This window comes from Piliocolobus tephrosceles, chromosome 13, assembly GCF_002776525.5.
Source record: "Piliocolobus tephrosceles isolate RC106 chromosome 13, ASM277652v3, whole genome shotgun sequence".
In the NCBI taxonomy this organism is placed as follows: Eukaryota; Metazoa; Chordata; class Mammalia; order Primates; family Cercopithecidae; genus Piliocolobus; species Piliocolobus tephrosceles.
The window spans coordinates 36347948-36360462 of record NC_045446.1 but is presented as its reverse complement, the minus strand read 5'-3'; the positions used below and the strand labels follow the sequence as shown (position 1 = coordinate 36360462).

The window sequence follows — 12515 nt, the reverse complement described above, 5'->3', positions numbered from 1 at the left end:
GGTTTTTGAAATATTTCACAGATGGTTCCTTTACATAAAATAAAGAGGCTAGATAATTTATCACTAATGTGCTTAAAATCCCTCTCTTAAAAATGGGCAGGACTTTTGGGGTCATCTTTTGATGTGCCATATCATGTGTTCTGAATGATTTTACCCAGAGGAACTAATTTATCAAAAGTTTAAGACTGCAAACATTAAAAGATTTACGAAGCTGTATGTTATTGTAAAGGAAGAATGCAGTATTTGGCAAACATGAGTCATAGGCTGCAAAGCAGGGTACATGACAGGGAGACATTGATGAATGCGATTAGATCTAATTGAAGTTTGGTACAAAACAATGGCAAGGATTCTTCTTTTGCAAGCAAGCACTCCTGTTAATATGTACATGAGGAGAAATTCTGGGAAACTATGCTAAATCAAAATTAGTTGGCAAAGTTCTAAAGTGAAATCAAATATTAATGTATGCATTTCAATAAACACTTCTAGGCTATAAACGATTGATACAATTAGTGTACTCATCATAAATCTGGATTCTTTTTAACAGCCTTATGACTCATGGAATTCATAGTTGCAAATGATACAGGTAAATGAATTTTTACTATTTATAAGATATGTAAACTTCTAAGATAAAGTACCATTAAATTAACCAAACTAATATAAGGTACCACTAAATTAATCAAACTAATAAACATTTTATAATACACTTATGAGACACTATCATGGTTAGGGATGTATAATACTTCCCTACGTATTAGTTCCCTAATACGTAGGGAACTATTATCCTAATACATAGAGAACTATTATAATCCTTTAAATTAATCCAGCATTTTGAATAAGAAATCAACCTGTAACCTTTTGATATTTCTCTGTCGGAAATAGCAGATACCATGTTTCTCTCTCAGTTTCATTTTCCCAGTATTTATACTTACCAAAGATGGAAAAGAAGGGACAATACAAAGAACCTTTTAGTTCACAGTAATATTTGCAGCTATAGATGAATAACTAAATACTGTCTTATGTACATGGGGACGATGAGTCAAACAAAATGTATTTAGGTCTACAAGCACGATTTCCATTGTTTCATGATTAAATTTTGTTGCCAAATGGAAAAAATATGGAAGATTTGGTTTATTAACATTTTCTGCTTTATAGTTGTTATATGAGAAATTAGTATAGAGATTTCCTATCTTTCAAATGAAATTTCCTTGGATTCAAGTAATTTTAGGGGAAACTTAAGCTTATGTGTGAACTCTATATTCAATCAGAATATCGGTACTATATAAGAGACTGGTTCTCCTAGTATCTTTTATTGTACTTTAAGATAAAATCACCGACATTGGGTGCAAAATTTTAAAAAAGGAAAGGTTACAGACAAAAATATTACCAAATGTGAGTTTCCAGATGGATAATGAGGAAATCTTGCCTTTTCATTTAATGTCAGAAATTTTATCAGTTCCATAAATAAATCATGCTGTCAGCACCCCCGTCTTGTACTACACTCAATGAGTGTGCTATCTGTTTTCCAGACCCCAAAATAGGTACATATTTTACTCTTAGTCAATACACTTATTCGGAGGTAAAGATTTCAAGTCAAATAAATATCTATCCAAAAATCAAATCCAGTTATTAGAAAATTATTAAAATTCATAAAATGTACAAAATTAGCTTCTTCCTGCATAAGAATTTAGGCTTATTAATTTAAGAAAATAACAAGTAGTCTATGTCACAAAAATACAAAATATTGTATCTAGCAATCTCTTCAGTCAAATTTATAAAACACTTATGAAGAAAACTCTGAAACTGCTGAGGAACATACAAAAAGATGAATATAGAGAGACAAACTATTCTAGAGTAAGAAGATTTGATATTGGAAATATGTGAAGTCAATTTATGAATTGAAAAAATTTAATTTCCTTGAAACAAAATTATTCTAATATTCATTTCCTATACAAAGCAAAGATTATTTTTTCAGACAAAGAATAATGAAGAAGGGCTAGCATACTGTATAAAAAAATACCATAAAGTATCACATATTAAAATAATAGCTACTGGCCCTAAGACAGACAAACAGGCGAAACAATAGAGTAGAAATCGAGTAAACAGAATTATATATGACTACTTATTGTACAAAAAACACAGTTGCTGTAAGGATGCATTGCCAATATATCTATATAAGAATGCTAGTCTCCTTGGAAAAAATAAATTTAGATTCTTGCCTATCATTTAACACCAACACAAATTAGGAGAAAGTGGAAAGGAAAATTTAAAAACTTATGAATGGAAAGGTCTTTTGAGGAAAGATCCCGAGGGCATTGAGAGAGAGAAAAAAGCTATTTTACTACATAAAAGTTTTAACTTTCAGCATTAAAAAGGAAACCTCAAACAAAAGCAAGAATAAGTGGTAAAACTTGAAGGGTATAGTTATACTATGTATATTACAGGAAAAAGTCAATATCCCTTAGTGATTTCATCCTGTCCTATGGCTTTAAATATCACCTAAATGTTAACAACTCTCAAAAATTTATATTTTAGCTTAGACTTCTCTCCTGAACTTCAGATTCTTAACTGCCTACATGAGGTCTCCACTTGGATGTATCTTAGACAAATTTAACATGCCTAGAACAGAACTCCTAATTTTCTACAACCTCCACCCTGTATACTTGCTCCATCTGAAGTCTTCCTTATCTCTCTGAAGGTGACTCAATTCTTTTAGATGCTAAGTTCAAAAATTTTAGATTCAATCTTAGGCATTTCTTTCTCTCCTATTCCAAATCTAATTTTTTTGGAAATCTTGCTGGCTCTACCTTCAAAACATTTTAGAAGCTGACCACTTCTCACCAGCTCCGTTGCTATTATCCTAGTCTGAATCATCACCATTTTTTGCTTGGGTTATTCTAGTAGCCTCCTCATGTTTCAGCCCTTGCCATAGTATACTCTATTCTCACCACAGCAGTCAGAGAGATTATTTAAGACCACAATTGAGATATGTTACATTTTTGCTCAGACCATGTCATGGCTCCTTGTTTTATTCAGAGTAAAAGACTAATTAAGTCCTTATAGTAACCTAGGAGGCCCTATGTGATCTGCCTTCCTTCCCTTTATCTCTCTGATCTCCTCACTACTTTCATTCTCTTTTTCTTTGTACCAGTTATGTATCCTCACCAGCCTTTGAATATGTCAGGCAAATTCCTATGTTAGAGATTTTGCACTGTGATTGTGTCCCTCTACCTAAAAAAGTTTCTTCTCCCAGATATTCATATAGCTAATCCTGTGAACTCCTTCAAGTTTAATCAGTGAGATCCTCTCTGACCATGCTATTGAAAATAGCAATCTCTCTCCTCCCTGGCCACACTCCTGAACTCCCTTTATTTCTTTCTCATAGCATGTAGTACCTTCTAGCATTCTGTTTAATTTATTTATTGTCTTTCTCTACTAGAAGTGAGCTCCTTGAGGGTGGTGGAGTTTGTTTCATACTTTGATCCCTATCATCAGACAAGTGCCTGAAATACTGCTATAAGTTAAACACTGTTGAATGAATGAAAAAAATAACCTACACTTAAGATCTTGTAAAAAATAACCATTGTTGAAAAAGATGACTATATCAGAAAAATGTACAAAGGATGGCTGGGCAATTCACAGAAAAAAGAGTCTTCAATTAAAAAAAACACACTCAACTATATTAGTAATGAAAATGGAAAAAAGATAGTATTTATGACTATCGGCAAAGTATCAACAAGCATTGCCATTACTTTCAATGATGAAAACCACAATTACTTCTGCACCAACCTAAAAATTAGCAAAGACAGAAGTGGGAGATTGTCCAAGATTAAAAAAGACTGCAGAGGCATGAACCTTGTTTGGATCTTAATTCAAACAAATCATAGAAACAATTTATGAGACAATGGGGGAAATTTGGACACATTAGATATTTGATGACATTTTTCTTTTATACATACTTGATGTAAATGGAAGAAATGATGTGCCGTCTGAGATCTACTTTAAAATAATCTAGTGTAAGAGCTGGGATGGAGGAAAGTAGATGGGTTTTCAAGATTAGACATGCTTATAAGATAAGACAAACTTACAAGCTGGTAAGTTTTAAAGTTAGGTGTGTTGGACATATGGTACTCATAGTATTCTTTGTGCTTATATACATGTTTGTAATTGATTTACTACAAGCAGAAATTGAAAATATTTTAACACCAAAAGCTGGTGAGGCTAAAACAAAAAAAAGCTCATTCATTTATACTGCTGGATGGGGGTCAAAATCACCTAAAGTAGGGGAGTTACTTGACAATATATATTGCAAATTTTGCATAATGTTTGCATAATTTATCTTGAGCCAGAAATTTTACTTCTAAAGAATTTATCGTAGGGATAATCAGATATGAGCACAAAGATAAATATACATATTCGCTTACTAAAAAATTCCTTGCAATAATAGTGAAAATTTATTAAACAACCCAAATGCCCAACAATAGAGTATAGCCTACATTCATTATAGTTAATCTCATCAGTTTTTTTTTTTTTTTTTTTTTTGAGATAGAGTCTTGCTTTGTTGCTTAGGCTGGAGTGCAATGGTGCAATCTCGGCTCACTGCAGCCTCAACTTCCCAAGCTCAAGTGAACCTCCCAGTTCAGCCTCCCAAGTAGCTAGTATTACAGGCATGGGCCACTATGCCTGGCTAAGTTTTGCATTTTTTGTAGAGACAGGGTTTTGCCATGTTGCTCAGGCTAGTCTTGAACTCCTGGCTCAAGCAATCAGCCTGCCTCATTTTCCCAAAATACTGGGATTGCAGGCATAAGCCACTATGCCTGTCCCAGATTCTTAAAAGCACTGCATGTGTGTGTATTTAAGTAAAAAGAATATAGTTAATCTAGCAAATACTTTTAAAGATCCCTAAGGCACTTGAACTCACTTATAAACACCTTTCCTATTATTCCTCCTTGACACTATTCATCATGTATACAACATACATAATTCATCAAATGGAAAATATATAATAAATAAATAGTTCATCTCTAAAATAATTTGAATGAAATAGTAAAGTAACAAGCCAAGAACAAAACTTTATAAAAACAAAACCCACCTTCTAATATGTTTTCAAGAGAAAACACGTAATTATAAAATGTAACATGGCTTCAAGTCTTTCCTTCAAAAATATTATGAGAAGGAATTAAGAGTCAAGTAAATTCTTTTGTTTTATTGTTGACAAGTATAGTGTATGCAATTATACTGTATGTGAAATACAGATTTTTAAATAAGGAATAATGAGCATCATATAGCAGGTGGTCAGTATTTCTCGATCTTCGTGTTAAAATCTTATTTCCTTTCTAACATCTTGAGTACATTATACAAAAAGAATCACGCCCCAAAGGTATAAGAGAATCCGAAAAAAACGTAAGTTTTGCTCTCCAGAGATCGCAACTAGGTCAGGTCACATGCTTTATTAAAAGAAAAAGAATATATATGTGTACCTACAATATATATGTTTTAAGATAATCTATCCAACTTTCCCTATTTTCTTAATGTAAAAGTATAATATAGGGAACTTCTGCTAATAATAAAGATGGAGATAATTCCGACCAACCTTTCTTCTGAAGGCAACCAGAAGTCTGGACAAAAGATAAAAAACATCTGTTTGAAGGCATTGGATTATTAATAAGATGGTGAAAAACTATAGGTGAGTATCAGGAGGAAGTTGGAGGCTCAGGAAAGTAACTTCTGCAATTTCAGCTAATTTCCCCTTGAGGTTGTTTGCTTATGCTGGAAGAGCTGGCAGAAAAGCATAGCAACAGTGTTAAGAACTTTGTGGGAATAGGGTGCTGGAATTGGAAATTAGGATCTTTGTAAATCTTCCTTGCTTTGAGTTGGGACTCTGAACAGCTATACTGCAGAGGGCAAATCAGAAATAGGCAGGCCCTCAGGAAACTACAGTTTAGTATCAAATTATCTCAGTCCCTGAAATAGGACTGAGGTGATTTTGAATTGCTAATGCTACCTGGAGTCTGAAAGAAGGAATTGTAAATATTCTCTGAGATATTTAATATTGTGATCAGATGTATCAAAATATTCTGCAAACAATTTTTTTTTTTTTTTTTTTTTTTGAGACGGAGTCTCGCTCTGTCGCCCGGGCTGGAGTGCAGTGGCCGGATCTCGGCTCACTGCAAGCTCCGCCTCCCGGGTTCACGCCATTCTGCTGCCTCAGCCTCCCGAGTAGCTGGGACTACAGGCGCCCGCCACCTAGCCTGGCTAGTTTTTTGTATTTTTTAGTAGAGACAGGGTTTCACCGTGTGAGCCAGGATGGTCTCGATCTCCTGACCTCGTGATTCGCCCGTCTCGGCCTCCCAAAGTGCTGGGATTACAGGCTTGAGCCACCGCGACCGGCCGCTGCAAACAATTTTGCAAATACCTGACTGGCACACAAAAAATTTGCGTGCATATGAGGAATTAAGACCACATGCAAGAAAATCAGTCTAAACAGACCCAGTGGTTACAGACTTTGGAATTCTCAGACACAGACTTTAAATTATAGTTGTTTCTCAGTATTTGTGAGGGATAGGTTGCATGATCATACTAAAATTCATGGATGCTCATATCCTTTACAAAAAAAAAATACAGCATTTGCACACAACCTATACAATCCTACCATATGCTTTAATAATCTCTAGATTATTTACAATATCTAACACTATATATATACTATGTAAATAGTTATGATGCATTGTTTAGGGAATAATGACCAAAAAAATCTATATGTTCAGTACAGATGAAACCATCCATGTTTTTTTTTTTTTTTTATCACTTGGTTGAATCCATGGATGCAGAACCCATGGATATGGATGGCTGACTGTAATTATAACCTTTGTAATTAATAACAATTTTTGCAAAGATATGAAACTATAAAAAAGAATAAAATGGAAATTCCAGAATTGGAATGTAGTGACTGAAATTAAAAATTTTATGGATTTAAGGATCATTTGATAAAGCTGAAAAAAGAAAGTAAACTGCAGAATGTGAGAAACAAAATTATCCAGGGAGAGGAAAAACACATTAAAAGCAAAAGAGTAAAAGGCATAAACAATACAATGAGAAAGTGGCATGCAATATAATTGGAGTCCCAAAAGTAGAGGAGAGAGCAAAAGTGACAAAAGCAATAGGTGAGGAGATAATGGTTAAGAATTTTCCAAAACAAATGAAAGATAATGCAGAAAGAAATTCAGAAAGTCATCAACCCACTTAAGGGAAGTAAAAATAAAGTCAGCTAGGTATAATATAATAAAACTATTAAAAGCCAAAGACTGGGGAAATATTTCAATAAGCCAGAAGTCAGATTGTATTCACAGGTGCAACACTTAACATAAAATCTGACTTCAACAGATTATTATTCTCTGTGAATAAGGTCTTACATATTAGCCCTTCTTTCCCAACTATTTGTCTATTTGTCTTAGGTGAGCTAAATGTGTGCTAGGACACATTTGAGCCAAATGTCTCAGCACACATTTAGCTCACATAAGAAAAATGGACTCTAGTTGGGAGTGAGGGGCTAACAAACACCAGATCTCAAGAAAATTCCCCATAATGGAAAATACAGGCAGATTTGACTACATAAAAGTTAAAAGTCCAATAAATTGATCAATTATTGCTTAACATATATATATATAAAAAGCACCAAATGAACAGAGAGTTATTAGATATGAAGTGCCAAGCAAAAAACTAAGCAAACAAAAAGCCCATCAAACCCATAACAAATAAACAAAAATTTTCACTAGGGCAAATGAGCAAAGGATACCTCACAGGGGATGAATTGGCCTTATCAATAATCTGAGAGTTACAAATTTTAAAAGACTATGCGGCTGGGTGCGGTGGTTCACACCTGTAATCCCAGCACTTTGGGAGGCCGAGGCGGGTGGATCACAAGGTAAGGAGATTGAGACCATCCTGGCTAACATGGTGAAACCCCGTCTCTACTAAATATACCAAAAATTGGCCGGGCGTGGTGGCGGGCACCTGTAGTCCCTGCTACTTGGGAGGCTGAGGCAGGAGAATCGCGTGAACCCGGGAGACGGAGCTTGCAGTGAGCAGAGATTGTGCCACTGCACTCCAGCCCTGGGTGACAGAGCAAGACTCCATCTCAAAAAAAAAAAAAAAAAAAAAGACCATGCACTATTATTATTGCTGTTGTTACTACTTTTGGTTTAGGTGAAGATGAAACAGGTACTCTCATGTGTACTAAGCATAGAAAAAAATTATAAAAAGCAGTTTAACATGATGCATTAAAAAAAAAGATATGTCCTTTAACCTGGCAAATCAGCTTCTAGGATTCTGCTATGCACGCACAAATGTGAATATACAGATATGTTCTCTGATGTACTGTTCACTAATAGAAAACGGTTAATTAAATTATGGTATGTCTATTCTCTGGATTCTCAAAAACAATAAAAAAATGAGGTAGATTCTTCATGTATCTACCCTAAAAATGTTCATAATAAACAAATAAAACCAATAAACATAATAAACAAAAAAGTTGCAGACCACTATGTGTAATGTGCTAGCATTCATGTGAAACTTAACAAAAAGCTTTATGTAATACAAATACATTTGTATTATACACATACTGCAAAAATAAATATTTAACAGCATTTAATCTCTGAGATAGGGCATAAAATTGAGGTTCTGAGAAGAGTTGAAGATGGCCATTGTCTGAATTTTTTTCTTTACTAAGATTATATGTTAGCTTTGCAATTAAAATGTCTCATACATACTTTTATGAGAGAAAGAGAAATATCAAGTGATTTGTCAACAGAAAAATAGTAAACTCTACAATGTTAGTTGATCTTAAGAACAGATTATTATTATAGAATATGATATGATTAATGATAATTTCCTGCCCTTAATAGAGGTTACATTTTAAAGAAGGATAGGAAGCAAAATTATTCCATCAAAAATAGGTAAAACGAGTCAGGCATAGTGGCTCATGCCTATAATCTCAGCAATTTGGGAGGCCAAGGGAGAGAACTGCTTGAGTCCAGGAGTTTGAAGTCAGCCTGGGTAACATAGTGATACTTTGTTTCCACAGGAAAAAAAAGAAAAAAAAAGCCAGGGGTGGTGGTGCATGCCTGTAAGTCCCAGCTACTCCTTGGGCTGAAGTGGGAGGATTGCTAGAGCCCAGGAAGTGGAGGCTGCAGCAAGTTTTGATTGCACCACTGCACTCCAGCCTGGGCAACAGGGTGAGACCCTGTCTCAAAAAAAAAAAAAAAAAAAAAAAAAAGAAAAGAGGGTAAAATGAATTTTACTGCTAGAGTTATTTAGAACATCAATGCATACCTGTTCTAGATCTTTGGACGATACTGGTGAATTGAAATGACTATAAAGGTAATTTTCTCATTAAGTTTTTTTTTTTTTTTTGAGATGGAGTCTCGCACTCTCGCCCAGGCTGGAGTGCAGTGGCGCCATCTCGGCTCACTGCGAGCTCCACCTCCCAGGTTCACGCCATTCTCCTGTCTCAGCCTCCCGAGTTGCTGGGACTACAGGTGCTCACCACCACGCCTGGCTAATTTTTTGTATTTTTACTAGAGACGGGGTTTCACCGTGTTAGCCAGGATGGTGTCGATCTCCTGACCTTATGATCTGCTCGCCTCGGCCTCCCAAAGTGCTGGGATTACAGGCGTGCGCCACCGTGCCTGGTCCCAATTAATTTTAATAAAATAGCCAAATCTATTAAAAATTAACTGTTCTATAGATTGATATACAAAGGTTCTCTTTAGAAATAATGTTACTATTTACTTAAAACAAAAGTTATACTTACAACAAGGAATAGGCTGAACTGGTCCAAGTTGTGGAAAAGTCATTAGAAGAGAAATCCCTGGTGGATCATTTTGCTTTGGTTGTTCAGCAGTTTGGTCAGCCCAAACTACCACTTTTTTCCTCTCCACCAAATGTTCGATCTCTTTGAAGTCAGACTCAAAAGCAGCATTTGACAGGCCAGCTTCTTTTAATGTGCAATATTGTTTTCTTAGGGCTGGAAGTAAAGCATTTAATACTCTATATACAGAAGACGAGAAGAAAGGAGAGGTAAATGTTACATCTTAAATACATTATTTTAGTTCTTTTATGTAACACCCAAAGTATTAGCATATCATTAAAATAATTTCCCATGTATGAACTAAGTTCTAGTCTCAGATTGTCTTCACTTGCTTCCATATGACCTTGGACAAGGCAAAAACTGAAGTTTTTCCTCTGTAATGTGAGGGATAGATAAATAGCCACTATTTACAACAGGAGATTGCTTTGAGGACTAAATGAGTTAAGTATATTTATTTACTTATTTTTTAGAGACAGGGTCTCACTCTGTGGCCCAGGCTGGAGTGCAGTGGCATGATCATCTCATTGCAGCCTTGATCTCTTGGGCTCACTTGATCCTCCCACCTCAGGCTCCCGAGTAGCTGGGAACACAGATGTGAGCCACTACACTGACTAATTTTTTTATTTTTTTGGTAGAGATGGGGTCTTGCTATGTTGCCCAGGTTGGTCTCAAACACCTAGCCTCAAGAGATCTTCTTGCCTCCACCTCCCAAAGTGCTGGGATTACAGGGATAAGCCACTGTGCCTGGCTAAATGAATTAAATGTACATAAAAGCTTTTTGCAAAACATAATGTGATTTCCAAACTACAGATGTTGTTACTGCTACTAATTATCATAAAATTGAAATGAAAAATTAATATACTATGTGAAATGATGATATATATTTTAGGTATACAATATTATAACACACACACACAAACACATAACGAAAGAACAAAACCTACCTCTCCTTTAACTCAAATGACCTGAAGAAATGGCTTTTGGAATGGCACTTAAAGGGATTTTAAGGAGAAAAGTTGTGGATAAGGATGGGAGTACAAATAATCGTTAGGGCACTGGATTCATGGCTCTAACTCAAAATCTTCCTTATTAGTAACAATTAGAGCAGCACTGAATGTAATTTTTTGTGTATCAGACTTCTATGTAAGTGGTCACTGAAGAAATATCACAGCTAAACAGTTACAAATTTATACACTCAATCAGTGGTTCCCAACTTTTCTATAAAGGAAGATGTCTAACAACATGAACGATCTGGAAGTGATTCAGTCCTGGAATCCTGAGTCCGTCAAGATGATGTTCCAGTTGTCTCATAACATTGAGGAGAAGAGAACCAGTAGAAGTATGGATAGGGTAGTGGGAAAACACTAATCAGGCATTAATTTTCATACACAAGGAAATATCACCTTTTAACCTATGAGTCTTAAATATTTCAATAGCAGCACAAAAAATGGTGACCTTTTTCCTTTTGGTGGGGGTTGCTAGAGGGTACTGCAATTAAGTCAAGTAGGTAACAAGTACAAGAAGAAGTTATTAATCAAAGGCAATTGAACAATTACTTATTTAGCATCTACACTAATCAGGTACTGTGCAGGAAAGTTATCATAGTAGGCCTGACACTGCTAAGAAAGGCTTGGTTATAAGGTTGACACCTGGCTGGTATTTTAAAATATGGATTTTAGGAGGGTTCCCAGCATTTCCAGAACTCATATGACAAGAGTGGCTCACTGTGCTTGAACTGTTTGCACAAACAATGTGGTTTATGCTAAAACACTGTCTCTCCTTTTGAAAAGTCTGGAATTTTGATACATCCTGGCAGAAAGTGCCTATGCAACTAGCTTCCAATAAAAACCTGGGGCACGGAACTCAAAAGAGCTTCCAAAGCAGACAACATTTCACATGTGCTGCCACAACTTTTTGCTGGAGGACTTGTACACACTCTGTGTGATTCCACTGGAGGAAGACTCTTGAAACTTTGTGTCAGGGTTCCTGCAGACTTTGCCCCCTGTACCTTCTCCCTTTGCCGATTTTGCTTTGTAGCCTCTTGCTGAAATAAAGCACAACTAATAATAAAACTATATAATGAGTCTTGTAAGTCCTCCTAATGAATCACTGAACCTGAAAGTAGTCCTAGGGACCTATAACACAGGAATTATATCATGTTATTTATTTTCATGTTTAATCTTTTCAAAAACTTTATATGAAATGTATTATAATCTATTCATAACCTTTACATGAAATGTATTATAAGCTATTTTTATATAAGAAAACCATGGCTTAGCAAAGCTAAATAATCAGCATAAGGTTATATTGCTCATAAAAGCTGTAATTCAAGATTGATTCCAAAACTCATCTTCTTTCTTCTATGCCACATTGCCTCTGTGACGCTGTAGTTCACCAATTTTCTAAATTATTGAGTTAGTCTTTTTCCCCCCATTTTAAGGTTAATGTTTATCTTAAGATAGTGTATTCATCTAGGGTCTGATATAGCAAATGTAATATGGTTAAAAGAAATTAATGTTTCTTGATGACTTCAGCTCTTGTAAGTGGTTTGAGTGTTACCAAATGAATATTCAATATCTGCTTTAGGAATAGACACAGAAACTATAAAGAGATTAGTTTGAGCTTCCAGCCACATAAGAATAACTCCCTG

The 12515-nt window shown here is 35.2% G+C and overlaps 1 protein-coding gene across 3 annotated transcripts in view; it reads right to left on the bottom strand.

Annotated features, from left to right (window-relative positions):
• Window positions 1-12515, bottom strand: part of KIF18A (kinesin family member 18A) — a 94658-nt gene that overhangs the window by 24421 nt on the left and 57722 nt on the right. For all 3 annotated transcript variants that reach the window (XM_023230331.2, XM_023230332.2, XM_023230333.2), the window contains one exon: window positions 9809-10044. In XM_023230331.2, the coding sequence (XP_023086099.1) occupies window positions 9809-10044 (236 nt within the window). The remainder of the gene's footprint in view (window positions 1-9808; window positions 10045-12515) is intronic.